This window comes from Myotis nattereri, assembly GCF_964212035.1.
Source record: "Myotis nattereri genome assembly, chromosome: 5".
NCBI lineage: Eukaryota > Metazoa > Chordata > Mammalia > Chiroptera > Vespertilionidae > Myotis > Myotis nattereri.
The window spans coordinates 11,057,335-11,076,712 of record NC_138080.1 but is presented as its reverse complement, the minus strand read 5'-3'; the positions used below and the strand labels follow the sequence as shown (position 1 = coordinate 11,076,712).

The window sequence follows — 19,378 nt, the reverse complement described above, 5'->3', positions numbered from 1 at the left end:
AAAGATGAACTCCTAGTGACTTTTAAAACACAACAATTTGTACATGCCACTACTATATTGGTGGTGGTGGTGTTAAATTGTTGTTCTAAGCATGTTACATGTGTAATATGAGATAATACAAAGGAGTAATTATGTTGGTGTCAAAACTGGAATTTTCAGAGGGGTACAGATATAAGATTGATCTCAATAAATAAAACCCTTGTAGTCTTGAATTTGAATTGGGAATATCATGATATATATATATATTTAAATATTTTTATTGTTCTTTAGAGAGAGAGGAGGGGAGAGGGAGAGAGAAAAATTGATGTGATAGTGAAATAATGGATTGGCTGCTTCCTGCATGCTGCCTATAGGTGATTGAGCCCATAACTCAGGCATATGCCCTGACTAGAAATCGAATCAGCAACCTTTCAGTTCACAGAAAAACACCCAACCAACTAAGCCACAGGGCCTAGGGAATCATGATATATTTTATCTTTATAAAAAGCAAACACTGGCCAGCTGGCATGGCTCAGGGGTTGAGCATTGACCTATGAACCAGGAGGTCGGGTTGCGGGTTCAAACCCCAGTAGGGGCTACAGGAGGCAGCTCATCAATGATTTTCATCATTGATGTTTCTCTCTCTTCCTCTCCCTTCCTTTCTGAAATCAACACAAATATATTAAAAAATAAATAAAAAGCAAACATGCTTTAGTTTTGTCCACTAAAAAGGTCAGAAACAAAGACCAACCTCATTGCAATAAGTGCTCCTTAAGCTTTCGGACTTTTAAGTTTCATTTCCAATGGACAGAACCAGGGAACCTTGGGGAAATGACTGATTCTCGGTCTGGTACAGAAAATGTACAAAATAAACTTGGCACATCGTGACATACCAGAAAGCACAATAGTTGTCAAAGACATTACCTACTAATGTAGTGCCAGTGTGGGCCAACTAAAAGAAGATCCCACTGGCAGCAAAGTGGACAATTTGGCCTCCTTTAAGGATAATGATTGCAAATCAAAACACATCAAATGTTTAAATCTATGCACTTGGGTTAAAATTTTTTAAACTTTCTATTTATTAATTGGAGAGAAGGGGCAGAGAGAAAGAGAAACATCAATTTTGGCCCAGCCCGTGTTGCTCAGTGGTCGAGCGTTGACCTATGAGCCAGGAGCTCATGGTTCAGTTCCTGGTCAGGCAGGGCACATGGCCTGGGTTGTGGGATCGATCTCAGTGTGGAATGTGCAGGAGGCAGCCGATCAATGATTCTCATTATTGATGTTTCTCTCTCTCTCTCCCTCTCTCTCTCTCTCTCTCTCTCTCTCTCTCTCTCTCTCTCTCTCTCTCTCTCCCTTCCTCTCTGTAATCAATAAAGGTTGCTTCTTGTATGTGCCCTGACCAGGCATCATACCTGCAACCTCGGTGTATCAGGACAACTGCCAGGGCTCATGTTAAATTATTTTTTATGTTAAAATAATGTCAAATAAACATAAAAGTTGCAGAAATAATGCACAGAGCCCCCATAAACCTTTTGCCCAATTGTTAACATTTCAGAGTTGAGAGTATCAGGTACACACATGGTATCTCATTAATCCTTAATACTTCACTGTTATTTTTTTTGCATCCCAGTTTCTTTTTATTTTTTGTTTTTTTCCTTTTTTTTAAAAAGTATGGAAGCTCAAGTATAAACTGTAGGATTTTTTTTAAGCTTTACAAAAAAACAAAATAAAACAAAAACTCCTTTTGCGTTCCATAAAAATGGACAGAAAAGCACCTGGCCAGAAGAGCAGACGGTCGAGGCCCCCCACCCCCACAACGTGGTCTCCGAGGCCAGGGGCCAGCGTGCAGGACAGTGCTGAGGGCCACCTCTCCTTCCTCCCAGAGCTGTCCCCTGCTCCCCACCCCAACCCCAAGCAACTCCCAAACACACGTGGAGTCAGATTTCCAGTTTTTCTTCTTTCACACACCACAGTTATTTCATAAATTTTTTTTGTTTTACAGTTTTTACACCAATGTAACAAAAAGGTGGAAGGGGAGGCAGACAGTGTATTTTATGCCTATAAATGGGGGGGGGGGGGGGAGAGCCTGGGCAAACAAAACACACATGGTCTCTATGGAAACATCAAGTTCTGATAGCAAAACGTGGTGGGAAGCAGGCCTTGGAGACGGAGAGGGCATTAGCAGCTTTATTCTCAGGGTGTGATGGCGCTGTGCAGGTCAGTGACACAGGTGTTGTGTGACCTGTCAGGGAGGAAAGGGACAGGGAAAGGAGCAGAAAACGAGTTTTCTAAGAAAGGAATCTAACAAGTGCATGGCATGTCCGGTTAGCGTGAAGCAGAGGTTTAACATTGCTGCTTTCTCTTCAAAGCCTCCACCAGGTCATTCTTAAGAGCTTCTTGTTTTGATTTGTCTGCAAAAGTCTGCACAGACCTCAGCCCATTGACGATGTCCTTTGTTTTTCCAAAGTAGATCTCATTCAGCATACTTCTGATGTTATTTTCCATGTCCTCTACCAGGCGCCCAATATTGGCTATGTGTGGCGAGGAGTCGCTCAGTTTCATCTTTCTCCACCTGTCTGGTAAGGCTGCCTCCAAGGTTCATGGTGCCAGAACCGGACTTGTTGGTTTGCAGCCACAGCATCGTAGAGGTCAGCTTGCAATGAGCGGTGCGGCCACTGGACTTCGGCACTTCCACCACGTGGATGGAATCCCAGCAGCCTCTGATCTTCTTTGATCCATCTCCAGCCTTCTTTATGAGGATCACTCCAGCAAAGCCATGATCCAGATCCCAGAGGTAGACAGATGAGACGCTGCCTTCAAAATACAGGTCTCGATACTGGTCAAAGGCATTGTTGGCTTCCACCTCCAGCTTCCTCAGCCGAGCAGAAGGCATGGCCCCATCTTCCAAGGGAGGGTCACACTTGTTACTCCATGGTGACCTACACGAGTCCCTGTCTCTGTTGTAGTCACACAAAAGGTAATTCTTTCCCACCACTTTGTCTCTGGCGATTTTCAGTGGCTGGTCAACAGAAGACAGATCTTCACATAGACTGGGAACCAGGTCGATCAGGTCACTGAGGTTTTTCTCAATTTGCTGTGGAGGCAGGCACCTCATTAAGTCCAAGGCACAGTCCCGCTGCTGATCACTCATGGTGGCAGCGGCGATGGCTCTCCCTGCCTCAGTGTATTTTTCTTAAATACACTCTTCCACATAATCTCAGTACAACCTCAAAAACCAGGAAATTAATATTCATCTGATATTACCATGTAATTCCTAAATATTATTTATAGTTTCAATAAAGTCCTTTAAAGTTCCAGAATCCATCCCAGGATTACATATTATATTTTGTCATCTAATTCAATCTCCTTCAGTCTAGAACAATTCCTCAATCTTTCCTTGTCTTTCATGACCTTGGTACTTTGGAAGATTATAGGCTAGTTATTTTTAGAAAGCCTCTCAACTGATGTTTGTGTAATATTTTATTTGGGCCGAAACCGGTTTGGCTCAGCGGATGGAGCGTCGGCCTGCGGACTGAAGGGTCCCGGGTTCGATTCCGGTCAAGGGCATGTACCTGGGTTGCGGGCACATCCCCAGTAGGAGATGTGCAGGAGGCAGCTGATCGATGTTTCTCTCTCATCGATGTTTCTAACTCTCTATCTCTCTCCCTTCCTCTCTGTAAAAAATCAATAAAATATATTTAAAAAAAAAAATATTTTATTTGGGACAGGAACCATAGAGTGATGGTGTTCTCAGTGCATACAACTATCAGGAGGCATAAAATGTTGATTTCTTCCATCACTGATTATGCTAACCTGATCAAAATTGTCTGCTAGCATGATTTCTCCAGCATGATTTATTATGTTGTACTTGTTAATAAGTGAGTTATGGGAAAATACTTTGAAACTAATTATCCTGTTACTCAATAAACCTTCACCCACCAGATTTAATGTTCATTGATGAGCCAATTTTTGTTAGCTTCAACAAGAATTCTAGAGGATGGCTGCTGGCATTGGTTTGGTCAAATGACGATAGGGTCAATGACTCTGAGATCTTCTTGGCCTTTTTCTCATGGTAGCAAGATAGCTGCTATAGGGTGTAATTATACTGACTGAAGTTGGGTGGTGGCAATATAGGGGTTCTTTTGACATAAGAAAAGCTCAAACTTGCAGATAATTTTTATGAGTTTATTTAAGCCAAAACTGATGCCAGGGATTAAGATCTAAAATGCTCTGCAAAAATAAAATAATAGTAATAAATAAAAACAAATAAAATGCTCTGCAAAATAACAATTGGCAGTTTTCTTTATGCATTCAAAATTAAAGAAGGAACACAAGGAAGATCACATGAAAGTGTGAGAAAGCAAGGTAGAGACTGGATTACAGAATAGTGAAGATTGTGCTCCCTTGAGGATGGTTATACTTTAGAGGAGGGGTCTGAAAGGGTGGTTCACATTTAAAAGGTTTTAAAAAGAGGCATTTCAAAGGTTAATCTAGATGCACAGAAATAAACCCTTTACTAATAAGTTATATGCCTAGGATGTGCCTACCCACCATGACCTGCCCTGTTAGGAATTATGATCAGACCACCCTGTAAGGTTACTTTTCATAGAATTCCTTTTTCTTTATTTTTTAAATGTTTTTATTGATTTCAGAGAGAGGAAGGAAGAGGGATAGAGAGATAGAAACATTAATGAGAAACATCAATCAGCTGCCTCCTGAATGCTCCCACTGGGGATCAAGCCCAAAATTGGGACATGTGCCCTGATCAGGAATCGAACCATGATCTCCTGGGCGACACTGGCTGGGCCATAATAAAATTTTGTTGTTAATCATCTCTGAGGATATTTTTCCTATTTTTTATTTTTTTTTAGAAAGCGGGAGGGGGAGACACAGAGAGAAACCTCAATGTGAGACACATCAATTGGTTGCCTCCTGCACATGCCCCAACTAGAGCCAGGAATCAAGCCTGCAACTGAAGTACCTGCCCTTGACTGGAGTCAATCCCTGGACCCTTCAGTCCGCAGACCAATGTTTTATCCACTGAGCCAAACCAGCTAGAGCCATAATAAAATAAAATAATATAATATTTTTAATTTTGGTATACTTCTTCCCAGTCTTTTATCTGGGCATTTTCTTCAATTGTTAGGGCTTCCTGGCACATAGTAAGCACTCAATAAACATTTGGAGAAGTCTTCTAGCTAAGTGGTTACTATATAGCTCTGGTGTGGAAACCTGCTTACTTATTAACTGTAGGACCCTGGGAGAGTCACTTTTTTAAAAATACCCATTTATTTATTTTTCCCATCAATGACTTCTGTGCCCTGTCTATAAATTGAGGCTGGTAAATTATGCCCACCTCCTGAATCACATGGTAATTGTTTAATTTTTTGAGGAACTGTTATAACATAAAAGATTTATTTTTTTTGTGGGACTATATTCTTTTATTGCATAATTTATTTAGATTAACAGTTCCTCAAAAATATTAAACACAGAATTACCATATGATCCAGCAATTCCACCCAAAAGAATTGAAAGCAGGGATTCACCCAGGTATTTGCATGCCATTCGTCGCAGCGTGATTCACAGTAGCAAAAGGTGGAAGCAACCAAGTGCCCATGGACAGATGAAGGAAAAACACAATGTGCCCTATCCATACGATGGAATACTGTTCAGCCTAAAAAGGAAGGCCATCCTGATACCTGCTACAACATGGATAAACCCTGAGGACATTATGCTCGGTGAAATAAGCCAACACAAAAAGACAATACTGCAGGATTCCACTTTTATGAGGTCCCTAGAGGAGTGAAATTTGTGGGCAAAAAAAAGGGTGGGGGGATTCTATCGAAAGTGACCTCACTGGGTGGTCTGATCATAAGTTGCTAACTGGGTCTTGGCTGGTGTTGCTAAGTGGTTAGAGTGTTGGCCCGCTAACCAAAGGGTCCAGAGTTTGATTCTGTCAAGGGCATTTACCTGGGTTGCAGGTTCAATCCCAACCCAGGTCAGGGCACTTGCTGTGGGAGGCAGGCAATCAATGTGTCTTTCTCACATCAATGTTTTTTCTCTCTCTCTCCCCCCTCCTCCCTCCTTCCCTTCCACTTAAAAAAAAAAAAAAAAAATTAATGGAGCCCTGGCTGGTTTGGCTCAATGGATAGAGGACTGGCCTGTGGACTGGAGGGTCCTGAGTTCGATTCCAGTCAGGGGCACATGCTCGGATTCGACCGCTAGTAAGGGGCATGCAGGAGGCAGCCGATCAATGATTCTCTCTCATCACTGATGTTTCTATCTCTATCTCCCTCTACCTTCCTCTCTGAAATCAATAAAAATATATTTTAAAAAATCAATTGAGCCCAGCTGGGTGTGGCTCAGCAGTTAAGCGTTGACCCAGGAATCAAGAGGTTGCCAGCTCGATCTCCAGTAGGGGGTGTGCAGGAGGCTTCTGACCAATAATTCTCTCTCATCATTGATGTTTCTATCTCTCCCTCTCCCTCTCCCTTCCTTTCTGAAATCAATAAAAATACGTATTTTTAAAAAATCAATGGAAAAATATTCTTGGTGAGTATTAACAAAAAACTAACTAAATTGCTAACTGGGCAGTTCATAGTGGGTAGTTACACCTGACAAATAACTTCTTTACTAAATAGCTTATCTTTGCCTTCAGCAAGCCCTGTTCATTGATCCCCTTAAAGCATAGGAAAGCACATGATCTTAACTATCCTGTAATTTGATCACCATCTTGCCTTCTCACACTTTCATATAATCTTCCTCCTTAATCTAAAATGCATAAAAGACATTGCAAATTGTTATTCTCCAAAGCATTTTTCTCAGTCTGTTGAGATTTTGCTTTCAGGTATATCCTCTAATAATTTTTCCTCAAATAAATGTTTTAAAATTCATTTTAGAGAGAGGAAGGTAGAGTGGAAGAGGGAGAGAGAGACATCAATGTGAGACAAACATAGACCAGCTGCCTCCCAAAAGCACCCTGACCAGGATAGAACCTGGGTATGACTGAGAATTGAACCCACCACCTTTTGGTGTACAGAACGATGCTCCAATGAACTGAGCCACACCCATCAGGGTTATCCCCAAATACATTCTAATAAAAATTCTCTATATGTTTGGACATTCTTAGGTTAACAAATTCAGAGACAGAAAATAGAATGGTGGGTTCCAGGGGATGGGGGATTTGGTGTTTAATGGGGGCAGAGTTTCATTTTGGGAAGATGAGAAAGATCTGGAGACTGATGGTGGTACAACAAATGTGAGTGTACCACATTAATGCCACTAAACTGTACTGTTAAAAATGGTTGAGATGGCCTTGGCCAGGTAGCTCAGTTGCTTAGAGTATTGTCCCAATAGCCAAGGTTATGGGTTTGATCCCGTCAGAGCACATACAAAAATCAACCAATAAATGCATAAATAAGTGGAAAAGAAATCGCTCTCTCTCCCTTCTTCTTTCTAAAAATCAATTAAAAATTTTTTTTGTAATATTTATTTTACCATAAAAACAAAACAAAAACCTCTGAAGAACAGTGCCTAGTACAAAGCCAGCATGCTGTGCTTATTAAATTACTGAAATTAGAGTAACTGAAATAGTATCACTGGACTATCACCCTCAGTCTAAATACTGGCATGTGCCCAGGGCCTGGTCAACCTGAGGCTCCACAAAGATTTGATCTTTGACTCTTGAAACCTTTCGGGTGTTTGAGTGCTTCACTGGCCCTCCTGAAGTTCCCATTCACCCTCTGCCTCTCCATAGCACACCCTACCTAAACCCAGGGGACCTGAGATCCATGTAAATAGGCCCTGGATTGTGCACCCCACCAGATCCCCAGCCCAGGGTGCTCCTCAGCCTGGAGCATGGGCTCTGGCTCACCCAACTCCTGTGAGAACAGCCCCTATGACTCAAGAGCTCTTTTGGAGGGATGTCTGGGCAGGGCAGCCAGAGCCTGGAATCCCCCTCTGTTGGCTCTCCTAGGGGTCAAGAGCACAAGAGGTTCAGCCAGAGTCTGGAGCTTCTAGAACAGCTACTAGCACTCAGGTGAGAGAGAACACCCATTGGGTCATGTGATCAGTACAGGGACATGGCTGGGCACTCCCCTCGCTCCCTCTACTTTGGGAACCTGCCCTCAGGCCAGTCCTGCCCGTGTGGACAAGCATCCCATTCAGCCTTCCTCAGAGATCAGTCTGGGATGGGACTGGTACTGCCAACATGTGGGCCAGCCCCTTTTACTAGTCCTTGCTGGGACCCCAAGTGGTGGCCAGGTGGGGAATAGATGGAAGCAATGAGCAGTCCAACTCCCAGAGCTGGGAGTTGAAAGCAGTGGACACAGCCCACCTCCTCCTGGAGGACCACCCTCAAGTCCTAAAGCTGGTGGTCCTTGCAGCAAGGAGTTTAAAGTCACTCCCCACCCCCCAGCCTTCCCTCCCACCCTTACCCCCCAGGGCCTCCGTAGCCAGCTCAGGAGGCCTCTGCATGGTCCTGAGCAGGGGTTCAGGCCTGGTGTTCTAGCTCCCTGTGAGGCTGAGCCTGGTGGTGCAGCCCCGTGGAGGATGTGTGCAGCAAGGGGCCTGGCTCAGGGGTGGCCACCTGGAGCAGAGAAAGAAGACAAAAGTGCAGCAGCAGGTTTCTGTCCAGGAAGTCGGGTTACACATTTTAGTAACGGGACAGAGAAATGAGGCATTGGGGCAACAGGGGCCACAGGGAGAATAAGAGATCTGAGAGCTGGGGTTTGGCGTCAATCTTACAAAGTGTATAAAGAATCTGTTTCTCTACAATAACAAAAAAACAAAGGCTACAAGAGCGGTTGTATATACAAAACACTGAGATATTGCTTCACTTGCAAACAGTTCCTGACCAGACAGGGAGACAAGACAGAGAGAAGGGCACAGGGAGGGCTGGGGAGTGCGCTGCGTGCAGAAAGGGGGGGAGGTCTTCTCCCAGCATAAATCTACAGGCAGGAGCTGGATTCACGCACGCACAGGAGAGGCTGAGGTCAAAGGCGGTGCTGACTATATGTGGGTGGTAGGATGCTGGAGCCTGTCTGCCTGACCCAGTCCCCTGGTCACTTGTTCTTCGGGCTTCAGCCCAGAGGGGGGTTCTGGGTAGGGACCAGGGCCAGCTGAGACAACTAGCCAGAGAGGAAGGGAGGTAATTGCTCCCCGGAGTCTGCTGTGGAAAACTGAAGCCTGTCTGGTGTGCCCATCCTCTTGCCTCTGGCTGGCCTGGTCCATCCTGCCACCCTCCCCACACCACCCAGAGGCCCACTGGGACCCAAGAAGAATAGGTGCAGCAGCCAGGTTTCAAGCTTCCCTGGGGTGGGGGAGGACAGATGGTGCAGCTGGACTCCTGTTCTTCCTAAGCCCCAGTTGTCTGCAGAGCTCAGTGGAGGGGTAGGAGCCAGTCACAGGGACAGAGAGGGTCAGGTCAGAGAAGACATCATGATGAGGGGCAGGCGAAGGATGAGGATGTGCACGCACGCATATTTGGACGAGGCACGGGGCAGTCACAGGTTCTGGCAGCATTGCAGCTTGTTCGGTTTCTGTCCATCAGTAGTGGGTGGCACGCTGATGTCCACCACGTTGTTACCAGGGGACTCATCATGGGCTGCGCGGTCTGCAATTTGCTTCTGTGACACGATGCGGTAGATCTCTGCAATGGGGGGATGTGAGGTGAGTGCCCTGCATACTCTTGGCCTACCTGCACCTCTGACATAAGAGTTCTCCCCTGTGCACTCAGCAAGGGTAGAACCTACATCTGGTCACAGAGATACCCTCCCCAGCCCAGGACTCTTCTTCGTAAAGATCAGAGACCCCCTTCTCCTCAGAATAAACTTCCAGAAAACCAGGAGCTCTGGGCCTGAGGCCATCTGCAGTCCCCTCTGGCTGTTCCCTGATGGAGCCATGGGTTCACCCATGGAGCTGGGAGCCAAGTGCCAGTAGAGGTGGGATCTAGCCTGACTTCACAGAGCTTGCCATGTCTGTTCTCCTGTCCAGACTAACCAGCAGGTTTAAGGAATGAAGGGTCAGGGGCTGCATTTTGAAGCTTGCAACCAGTGTGGCTGGTGTCCTTCCCACACCACCTTTGGTGGGCCTGCTAGGGGTTCCTGTGGCCCCCACCAGACCCTGGGATAACCTGTGAGAATGTTCTTGAAAGCTTCCTCTACGTTGGTGGAGTCCAAGGCTGAAGTCTCAATGAAGGACAAGTTGTTCTTCTCTGGAACAGAGAGAAGATTGCCCAGGTGAGCAGGGGGCTCTCCTGTATCCCCTAGGGGCCCCTGTGTGCCTACTCACTCACCTGGCCCAGGAAATGAAGGGCTGGGGCCAAGAAGGTAGGACTTTGATGCCCACTCCTTGAAGAAGGGAGGATGGCACTGTGGCCTTGCTCACAGCCAGGGAAAATGGGAAGGACCTGGAGGGGGCTGTGGCTTTCCAGAAACTTCACGGATGCCTTAATCAAAGTCCCGCTCTCAAGGGCTGACCCCTGCAGGAGGGCCCTGACCCTAAGTGAAACCCTTCACCAACTGGTAGGTGCTCACCTGCGAAGGCTCGGGCCTCATCAGTGGGCACAGCCCGCAGGTGGCGCAGGTCACTCTTGTTGCCCACCAGCATGATAACGATGTTACTGTCAGCATGGTCCCTCAGCTCCTTCAGCCAGCGTTCCACATTCTCGTATGTCAGGTGCTTGGCGATGTCATACACCAGCAGTGCACCCACTGCGCCTCGGTAGTACCTGTGGGGACAGGGGGCAGGGCCCAGGAATGAGCTGCCTGCCAGCGCCCCATGGGGGCCCCCAAGACTCTGAGGGCAGCAGTTCCTGGACCCACACAGAGCCCAGCCGAGAGGCGACCTTCATGGCCTTGCAAGAGGACTCTGTGCCCAGATTCAGCTCAAGACTGTGGGGGCCTATCTTAGCCGGTTTGGCTCAGTGGATAGAGTGTTGGTCTGTGGACTGAAGGAACCCAGATTCTATTCCGGTCAAGGACACATGCCCAGGTTGTGGGCTTGGTCCCCAGTAGGGGGCGTGCAGGAGGCAGTTGATTAATGATTTTTGCTCACCATTCATATTTCAATTTCTCTCTCCCGTTCTCTCTGAAATCAATAAAAAATATACATTAAGAAAGTAAATAAATAAAAAGGCTGTGGAGGCCTGAGGAGGGAGTTAAGGGCCTGAGGTCAGAAGACACCCACAAACAGGGAGAAGGAAACCTTGCCTGTGCAGGAAAAGGGCTGCTGCTAGGCAAAAGCTCCAATGAAGACGACTAATGGACACATATGCACCCTGAGGGATTAAAGAGATGAAGAGGTAACCAGGCTTTAGTGGAAGGCATTGAGAGGAAAGCGTGTGACTAATGGGGAAATGGCCAAGGGGTCTGGAAGGAGGCAGCTCCAGTAGGTCCTGATGGCTGGGTGGCCATAGGGAGCCAAGGAAAGAGGAAGACTTGGAACATAGCCAGGCAGGGCAGGCCAAGCAGGCAGGACTGAGGGGTGGGCAGAGTGGAATGGCCCACTCCTGGGGTCAGAGGAGCCATTGGACGTGCCCACATGAGGTCACAGAGCGGTCAAGAGTGGGCAATGGTCTTCCGAGGGTCCCACCACTCCTGGGGCGGGGGAGTCTCATCCCTCCACCCTGGGCCAAATGCTCTCAGGGTTGCGCTCTCCCCTTCTCCTCCTGCCCAACTCCTACCCCTCCTTCAGAGCCCACTAGCCCTATGTCCAAGACCTACATTTCCTCATCCCTGCCACTCACGCGGAGGTGATGGCGCGGTAGCGTTCCTGGCCAGCGGTGTCCCAGATCTGCGCCTTGATGGTCTTGCCGTCCACCTGGATGCTGCGGGTGGCAAACTCCACACCAATGGTGCTCTTGCTCTCCAGGTTGAATTCGTTGCGGGTAAAGCGGGACAGCAGGTTGCTCTTCCCCACACCCGAGTCCCCGATGAGCACCACTGTAAGGGTGGGGAGGGATATAGGTACGGCTCCATGGGGCAGAGCAGGGCAGCTCACCAAGCAAAGACTCACATGCCACTCACGTCCACCTGCAGAGCCTTCACAGCAGTGCTCCAGGTTCTTCAGAAATGTGACAGCTAACAACAGGGTGGAGTCAGAGCTGTCTAGAGCCCCTTGCCCAAGGTACCACATTTCTTGGTGCAGAAGCAAACAGTGGCTCCAGGTTTCCAGAAACACAGCCACTGAAGACAGCACAATACCCTTGCCTATGTCTAATCCTTCAGAGCAGGGCTGTTCCAGCTAAGGCATAGGGACCCATGCATCCTGGCAGGCATTTGGCTTGGGGATCCATCAACCCCCAAACTTTCACTGCAGCCTGGAGGCCCAAGTAAACTGTGGGGTGGGTGACCTTGGGCTAGTCCAGGGGTGGGCAAACTTTTTGACTCGAGGGCCACAATGGGTTCTTAAACTGGACCGGAGGGCCGGAACAAAAGCATGGATGGAGTGTTTGTGTGAACTAATATAAATTCAAAGTAAACATCATTACATAAAAGGGTACGGTCTTTTTTTTTTTTTAGTTTTATTCATTTCAAACGGGCCAGATCCGGCCTGCGGGCCGTAGTTTGCCCACGGCTGGGCTAGTCACTTAATCTCTCTGGACTGCCTTTTCCACAGGTGTGAAAAGAAAGACAGGAACCAGTTTAGGGAAGGGGACACAAGAACTTGCAGGATCAGAACTCAGCCAGCATCCAGCCGGCTAGACAGGTGGAAAAGCAATTATTATTGTACCACCATGTTCCTACCGACAAGAATTTGGCTCCAGAGTTTTAAGTAACAGGAAAGGAGAAGCCTCACGTCCCATGCCCACCCTGTTGCTTCTTCATGGAAAGTGGCTGCAAGCAAACCAACATTCAGCCCAGCACAGCCAACTTGCCCATTCAAAAGAGAAATGTGCCCTCTGCATGGAATTAAGAGGGAATAGAGCCTGCTCATCCTCCCTTCAGCTAATCCCCAGGGTTGGACCATTCTGCAGGGACATCCAGGACAAGAGCCCTCCAGAGCAGGGCAAAGCAGTCCTGGTGGGTCTTTCCCATTAGGAGTGGGGCCACTCGAGATGATCCAGGAAGGCCCTAGGCCTGGGAAGGCTGGCCTCAGCCCCAGGGCATATTGGAGGAGAATTGTGTTTGTGTGTGTGTACACATGCATGGTGTATATGCAGCACAGAAGGAACAACACACAGCAGAGATCAGATGCCCCGGCTGGAAACCACATGGATTCCCAAGTATGGGCCTTGGGCTCTGGCATCTGAGCATGGATCTGTCCAGTGGAGAGCTGTCAGCACTGCAGGCTTGGTCACCCTCGGGCCGATGAAAAATGTTATGTGTGCATGTCCAGATTCTCCCAACTTCTTACCACTGTCTCTGCCCCAACCCTAGGTAATCCAGGCAGCCTCCCCTCTAGTGTACCTGAGTTCACTCTCATCTCCAACCAACAGGCTGTTCTCCCGAGGCAGCCACCAGGGGGTACTTGTGAGCACCTGAGTCAGGTCCTGCTCCTCTTCTGCCCACAGACCTCCAGGGCTCCCACCTCCCTTGGGGTAAAAGCCTAAGTCCTCCCTAGGACTCACAAGGCCCTGCATGACCTGTCCCTATCCCCTCCCTGCCTTCACCTCCTCTCTCTCCCCTGCTTGCCGACTCTGCCCCTGCCACACAGGCCTCCTCACTAGGACTCAGAGATGTGCAAGTGCACACTGCCTTTTGCCTGGAATGTTCTTCCCCAGGTACCCACCTGGTTCCTACCCTCATCTCCATGTGGTGCCTTAGATGGCACTCAATCAAGGAGGCCTTCCCTGCAGTCCTCTTAATACCTCTCTCCTCCAAAACTTGCCACTTGCACCCCCTGCCTTTCCTCCATAGCTCTTGCCACCCTCCCACACTTGCCAGGTTTCACTTATTTGTTTTTCGTCCGTCTTCTTCAAGGGTATGATATCAGATGGTCTCATTCCCTGCTGTATCCCCAGGCCCTGGCACAGAACCCCACACATAGGACAGAGTGAACAAATTATAAAGTGGCTGCAAGAATAGGACGAGGGCCACCAGTCATTGCCCATATAAATGTTGGAAAGGCCAGGATGCCCAGGCACTCCCTGACATAGGTGCCTGCTGCAGAGAGGTGGCCAGCAGGGCAGTGGCTGGGTTGGCTCTATCAAAGGCACAAGCGATCTATTATCTTGGGAAAATAAAGGGCCCTTGAGGACACGACCCCTAGCATTTCCAAAGAAGTTGGTGGCAATGCTGGCCAGGAAATGGCCTCCCTAGACACGCCACTTGGCTGGCAGGGCAGGCAAGCCTAGTTGGCAAAAACAAAGAACTGGCACCTCTTGAAGGCCTGTGTCCTCTGGCCTGCCCCATAACAGTGAAGCACCACCAGGGCCCACACTCAGATGCTCAGGCAAACTGAGTGGCCATTTGGGTGGGGAGCACACTCCCCTACTTCAGGCAGAGCAGAGTCCCATCTCTCCTCCAGGAAGCAGACCCTGATTATCCCAGGCTCCAGGGGCCAGCACTTGGGAGCAATCTTACCAGAGCTAGTCCCCTGGAAATTAGAGAACAAAGAAGAGGTTTTTAAGCTGGGGCACAGGCACGGCCACCATCTGCAATGGGAGAAGACGGTGTGCTTGGTTCTGGGACCAGTGGGCCTGGTGGAGTCCTGTACAGGTGGCAGAGCCAGGAGGCTGCCTTGGGAGCACTTGGCAGAGAGAGGTGAGCCTTGGGGCGGGCAGTCACTCTCTCCTTGCCCCCTTCCCCAAAAGTACTCATAGATGGGGCAGGGGTGTAAACAACCCAGAGAACAGGGCTCTGGGCCACCGTGGAAGCTTCCCACATCAACCACGTCCTTATGGGCCAGGTGAGTGGCTCTAGAAAGGCCTCGGTGGCCCTTGGGGACACCACTGCTCCCACTATAGACACCATAGCCTGGTCAATCAGAGGAGAAATCAGGGAGCCTTAGGGACTGATGGGGCTGGGAAAATGACCCACAGTTGACAAGATAAATGTGAGAATCTATAATTAGGTACAAACAAACAACCTCACTCCTGGGGAAAGGGGAGTGTGCAGCAAATACCCAGGAGGATCTGCTGGCCTTGGCGGTGGAGGTCAGGAAAGCCAACATGTGATATGGCTGCCAAAACAAACAAGACTGGTGGGAGGGCTGGACAGGCCGCAACCAGTGTCCCAAAGTGAGAGGTTGGCCCCTTTGTGCCCAAGACAGGGCCAGGGGAAGGTGACAGAAGCCTGAGGAAGGCTGGGCACAGGGTGGGGGTGGGGTGGGAGGATGACTGTCCCCTTTTCTGCTAAAGGGTGGCCTTTACCAGGTGGCAGGGTCAGGGAGAAAGCTGGCCCTGGTCAACTCTTCTGATGCAGTCATGTCTTGGGTGCCTCTCTAATGCCCAGGCCTGACTCTTTGCAGGCCATGGGGTCTCAGGAGGGGCTGGGACGGGAGGGCGTACAGAATATTTATGTATCTGTCTACTCGCCATATTTATGTGGGGGTTGTGGTATGCCTGCCGGCTTCCCTCCTCCCTTCTTTATTTGCCAGAGCCAAATAGACTTTCCTTTTCCCATTTAAAAGAATGAAAACCTGGGTAAATTCAAAGACAAACGTTAACCCTTTTCGGTCCAACCTCGAGGCTGACTCGACAGACCAGGTGCTAGGAGCAGGTCCAACGTCGAGCAATAAGAACATTAAAAAGTTCAACATTCAATCCCGTCAATTAATTTGGACCAGACTATTTGAATTCCAAAAATAACATTGGAACGCAAAGGGTTAAAGGATAAAGGTGGGGGGGGGGGTCCTCCAACAAGGAGGTCTCAGATGACCACAGTTTGGAGAGCCCTGACAGTATGGACTCAGAAAAGGAGGTCAGTGGGGGGAAGGAGGCAGGGCAGGCGGGCACCATCCCCCCACGCCAGGTGCTACAGAAGTGGAATTAGTGTTTCCAGGAAGTGGACTAGAGACCAATCCTGGGAAGTACACAGCTGCTCCATTGCCCCTGACCCAGTAACTGAACTTCTGAGAACATACTTCAAGGAAATAACCCAAAGGGCAAAAGATGATTTGTGCAAACACTTGGAATTACTTACTTATATCAGCAAACAATTGAAAATAACAAGCAAATGACCACAGAAACATGGAAGGGGTGACAGGGGGAATGCTCCCTGCCCTGGCAATGCCAGGGCCAGGTGTATGCCCCACCTTGATCCAGGAGCAGCCACCTAAGGGCAGACTGGGTAGCAAGATTGGAGTCCAGACCACCTGTCATCAGTCCCCAAAACCCTAACAGAACTTCCCCTGCCTCTAAGGTGAGACCAACCACAAGGCTTAGTCTGCACCAGGGCCTTGACCACATGCCTGCTGACCACACGGCCTCAACTGCCAGTGACATATTAGCCTGCAGGCACCTCCCAGAGCCCACGGTGCTGGGTGAGGACTCTGGGCTCTGCAATGGGCACTCCCCCACGCAGGTAAGGAGTGCTCCGTCCACTCTCCACACCTCTAAAGTTCGCTGGTCGCGTGGCCCAAGATGCTGGATGGTCACCCAATAAGGAAAGATTCCAACAGCTAGTGTGGCAGGCAGACCCTCACACAGCAGGCAGCAGAGCAAATGTACCCCATGTGGACCTGGCCAATTTGACTCAGTAGTTATAGTATCAGCCTGTGGACCGAAGGGCTGTGGGTTCAATTCCCGTCAAGAGCACATACCTCAGTTGCAGGTTTTATCCCTGGCCCTGGCAACCAATCAATGTGTCTCTCTCACTTCAATGTTTCTCTCTCTGTCTCTATCTTTCTTTTCTCTCCCCACCCTTCCTCCCTACCCTCCTCGCTCTCTCTCTAAAAAAAAAAAAAAAAAAAAAAGGCAATGTGAAAAATATCCTCAGGTGAGGATTTTTTTAAAAAAGTACCCTGTGTGGGCCCAGGAGTTAGCTCTCAAGGGCAGCCACTAACAGCCAGCAGGGACAGCAGAAGGCCTGGCCAAAGTCCAGCTTGGCACAGAAGGCACTATAAAGCCAGTGACCCCTAAACCAGCTGAGCTGAGAAATGAAGGACTCTAGCAACATGTAGCAAGTCTCTTCGGCTTGGGGCGGGGTGAAGGAGTTCCCCAACTGGCTGCAGGCCAGCTATGGCTGCCTGACCTACATAGGCCATACTTGAGGCTCACAAAGCCCTATGTCCCTCCGGCTGGGAAAATCCTCCAGAAGGTTGGCCCAGACCCAAGCCATCATCGTGCTGTGTTGAAGGAGGCTGTCTGGTACCTTAGTCCCAGATCCTGGCCATAAGCTCCCCCAAATACACTCCCTAAGTGGCAAAGCCAACAAATGGTCTGGTTTCAAATTCTGCTCTAACACTTATTCACTATGTCCTTATCTCCCTGGGCCTGTTTCCAAGTCCATAAAAGAAGACACTGGATAATACTGACCTCCCAGGGTTGTGGTGAGGATTTCAATGAATTTTTGTGTGTAAAGAGCTTAGAAAAGTGCAGGTACTGGGTGGTGCTATTAAGAGTTCTAAGTGTGTGCTTGCTCCCGCAGCACATACACTAAAATTGGAATGATAGAGATTAGCAAGGCCCCATGAGAAAGGATGATACGCAAATTCATGAAGCCTTACGTGCCAGATAAAATTATAGATGGGAATTTTTTGTGTATCATCCACTATTATGAGTAATCATTAAGCGATTTATATACCTCTTGAAAAAAAAGAGTTCTAAGAGGTAAGAGAGATAACTTGCTATTAACCACCAGGCCTGGGCCCAACACACAGTCCCCCACTCCCACGCCAGGCACTCCACGCAATCTGGTGTCCCCCAACACACAACTCAACCCGCAGAGTCCACGCCTCCCTTCTCGGCCACGCCTCTAAAGGTGCTCCTACCAAGTCTAACCACGCCCACCCTGTGAAGAGTACAGCCCCATCCGTCCGCCCTCTTCTTGGACACGCCCACAACATCCTAGCCCCGCCTCCAATGGTTCCACCCCCACCCCCACCCCCAATGGAGCTTTCCACCCAGACCGGCCCTCAAAAGCTGGGGCGGTCCCGTCCCCTCCCGAGGCCTCGCCCCCAACGGCCTCTCCCACCGCTGGGGGCCCCACCTCCTCTGGGCTCCAGCCCAGCCTGGGCGCATCCAGGGAACCTCAGGCCCTTCAGGTCAGCTGAGTCTGCAGGGTCGCATATGCCGGCCCAAAGCTGTCGAGATCAGCCTGCCCCGGCCTTCTCAACTGCCTGTCCCGCCGGACCCCAAGTCCTGGGCTCCGACCTGGGCCCAGCGGCCTAGACGGAACTTCGGCCCGCCTGTTGGCCGCCGGTACCTCGTCCATTTGTGCCCCACCGGCCGTACCTTTGAATAGGTAGTCGTACTCGTCGTCCCGGGTCCCCATTGTCCTGGCGCTTCCGGCGGGATCCACGACGCCGCAGCCCCACCACAAACACCCGACGGGGGCGGGGCCGGCGCCGCGCAGAGCGGCGGCAGGATAGTCAATCAGCACCGGGTGGCGTAGCGACGGGCACTCAGAGCAGCCAATCAGAGGCGGAAGCAGAGCCTCGGGGGTGGGCGCCGCCTGGGATCCACCTTCCTCGCCTCCGGTCGGCTGTAGAAAGGCGGAAGGAATGCGGACCTTTCTGAAGTGACAGCCCCTGCAACCTCTCAGAGACTGGAACGGGAAGGCGGGGCGGAAAGCTGGAATAATTCAACGGATTGACGGAGCGAGTAGCCAATGAGAGACTTGACACAGACCGTGCCTGACCAACAGCGGAACTCTCCGGGAAGGAAAATGGGACTACGCCCAGGTAATGTTACGCTATCCAACGTCCGGATGACATCATAGGTCAATGTATGGGCCCACCGGCTCCGCCCCCATTAATGACCGTTTCCCGAGGCCTCTGCGCGAGGTCTTTTCCACCTTGAGGTCCTTTCTCTCTCGGTTGCAGTTTTCGTCCTTACATTGGCGACTCATCACGTTAACCCTCTGCCTCAGTTTCCCTTTCTGTATAACAGGAAAGAAACCCACCTCATGGAAACTTTTGAAGATAATCTAGATCTTTTCCCTAAACATGTACTAAATCAAGCACCCACTTTCTGTCATTAAGGTTTTTTTTAATTGTTGACATTATGGTTGCCCCCCATTCTCTCCCTTTGCGCCCCTCCACCCAGACCCCGACCTCCTCTCCCTCTGGCTGTAACCACATTGTTGTCTGTGTCCATGGGGTATGCATATATGTTCTTTGTCTATTCTCTTCTTTCCCTCAGCACCCCCCCCCCCCCACTCCCCTCTGATACCTGTTAGGTTAGTCTGTACTATCCTATATAATAATATTATCATCATCCTATCTAATAAAAGAGAAACATGGTAATTAGCGTACGACCACTACCCTTCCCATTGGCTAATCAGGGCAATATGCA

At 49.4% G+C, this 19,378-nt stretch overlaps 1 protein-coding gene and 1 pseudogene across 5 annotated transcripts; both read right to left on the bottom strand.

Moving 5' to 3' along the window:
• Positions 1–2,141: 2,141 nt before the first annotated feature.
• On the bottom strand, positions 2,142–18,415 carry RAB11B (RAB11B, member RAS oncogene family). Of its 4 annotated transcripts, XM_081091118.1 has the most exons (6): positions 18,317–18,415; positions 11,726–11,921; positions 10,515–10,708; positions 10,112–10,192; positions 9,457–9,628; positions 2,142–3,073 (listed from the first exon to the last, which is right to left on the bottom strand). In XM_081091118.1, the coding sequence occupies exons 1-5, from the start codon at positions 18,354–18,356 to the stop codon at positions 9,483–9,485; spliced, it is 657 nt and encodes a 218-aa protein (XP_080947244.1). In that variant the 5' UTR covers positions 18,357–18,415; the 3' UTR covers positions 2,142–3,073; positions 9,457–9,482. The 4 variants fall into 4 exon arrangements, with proteins under 4 accessions (XP_080947244.1, XP_080947243.1, XP_080947242.1 ...); XM_081091117.1 differs by lacking the exon at positions 2,142–3,073 and having other exon boundaries at positions 8,619–9,628; XM_081091116.1 differs by lacking the exon at positions 2,142–3,073 and having other exon boundaries at positions 8,619–9,628; positions 11,726–12,059; positions 18,317–18,404.
• Positions 2,323–3,225, bottom strand: LOC308519147 (F-actin-capping protein subunit beta-like; annotated as a pseudogene). Its single transcript has one exon. The product of its transcript is annotated as an F-actin-capping protein subunit beta-like (transcript).
• Positions 18,416–19,378: the final 963 nt, after the last annotated feature.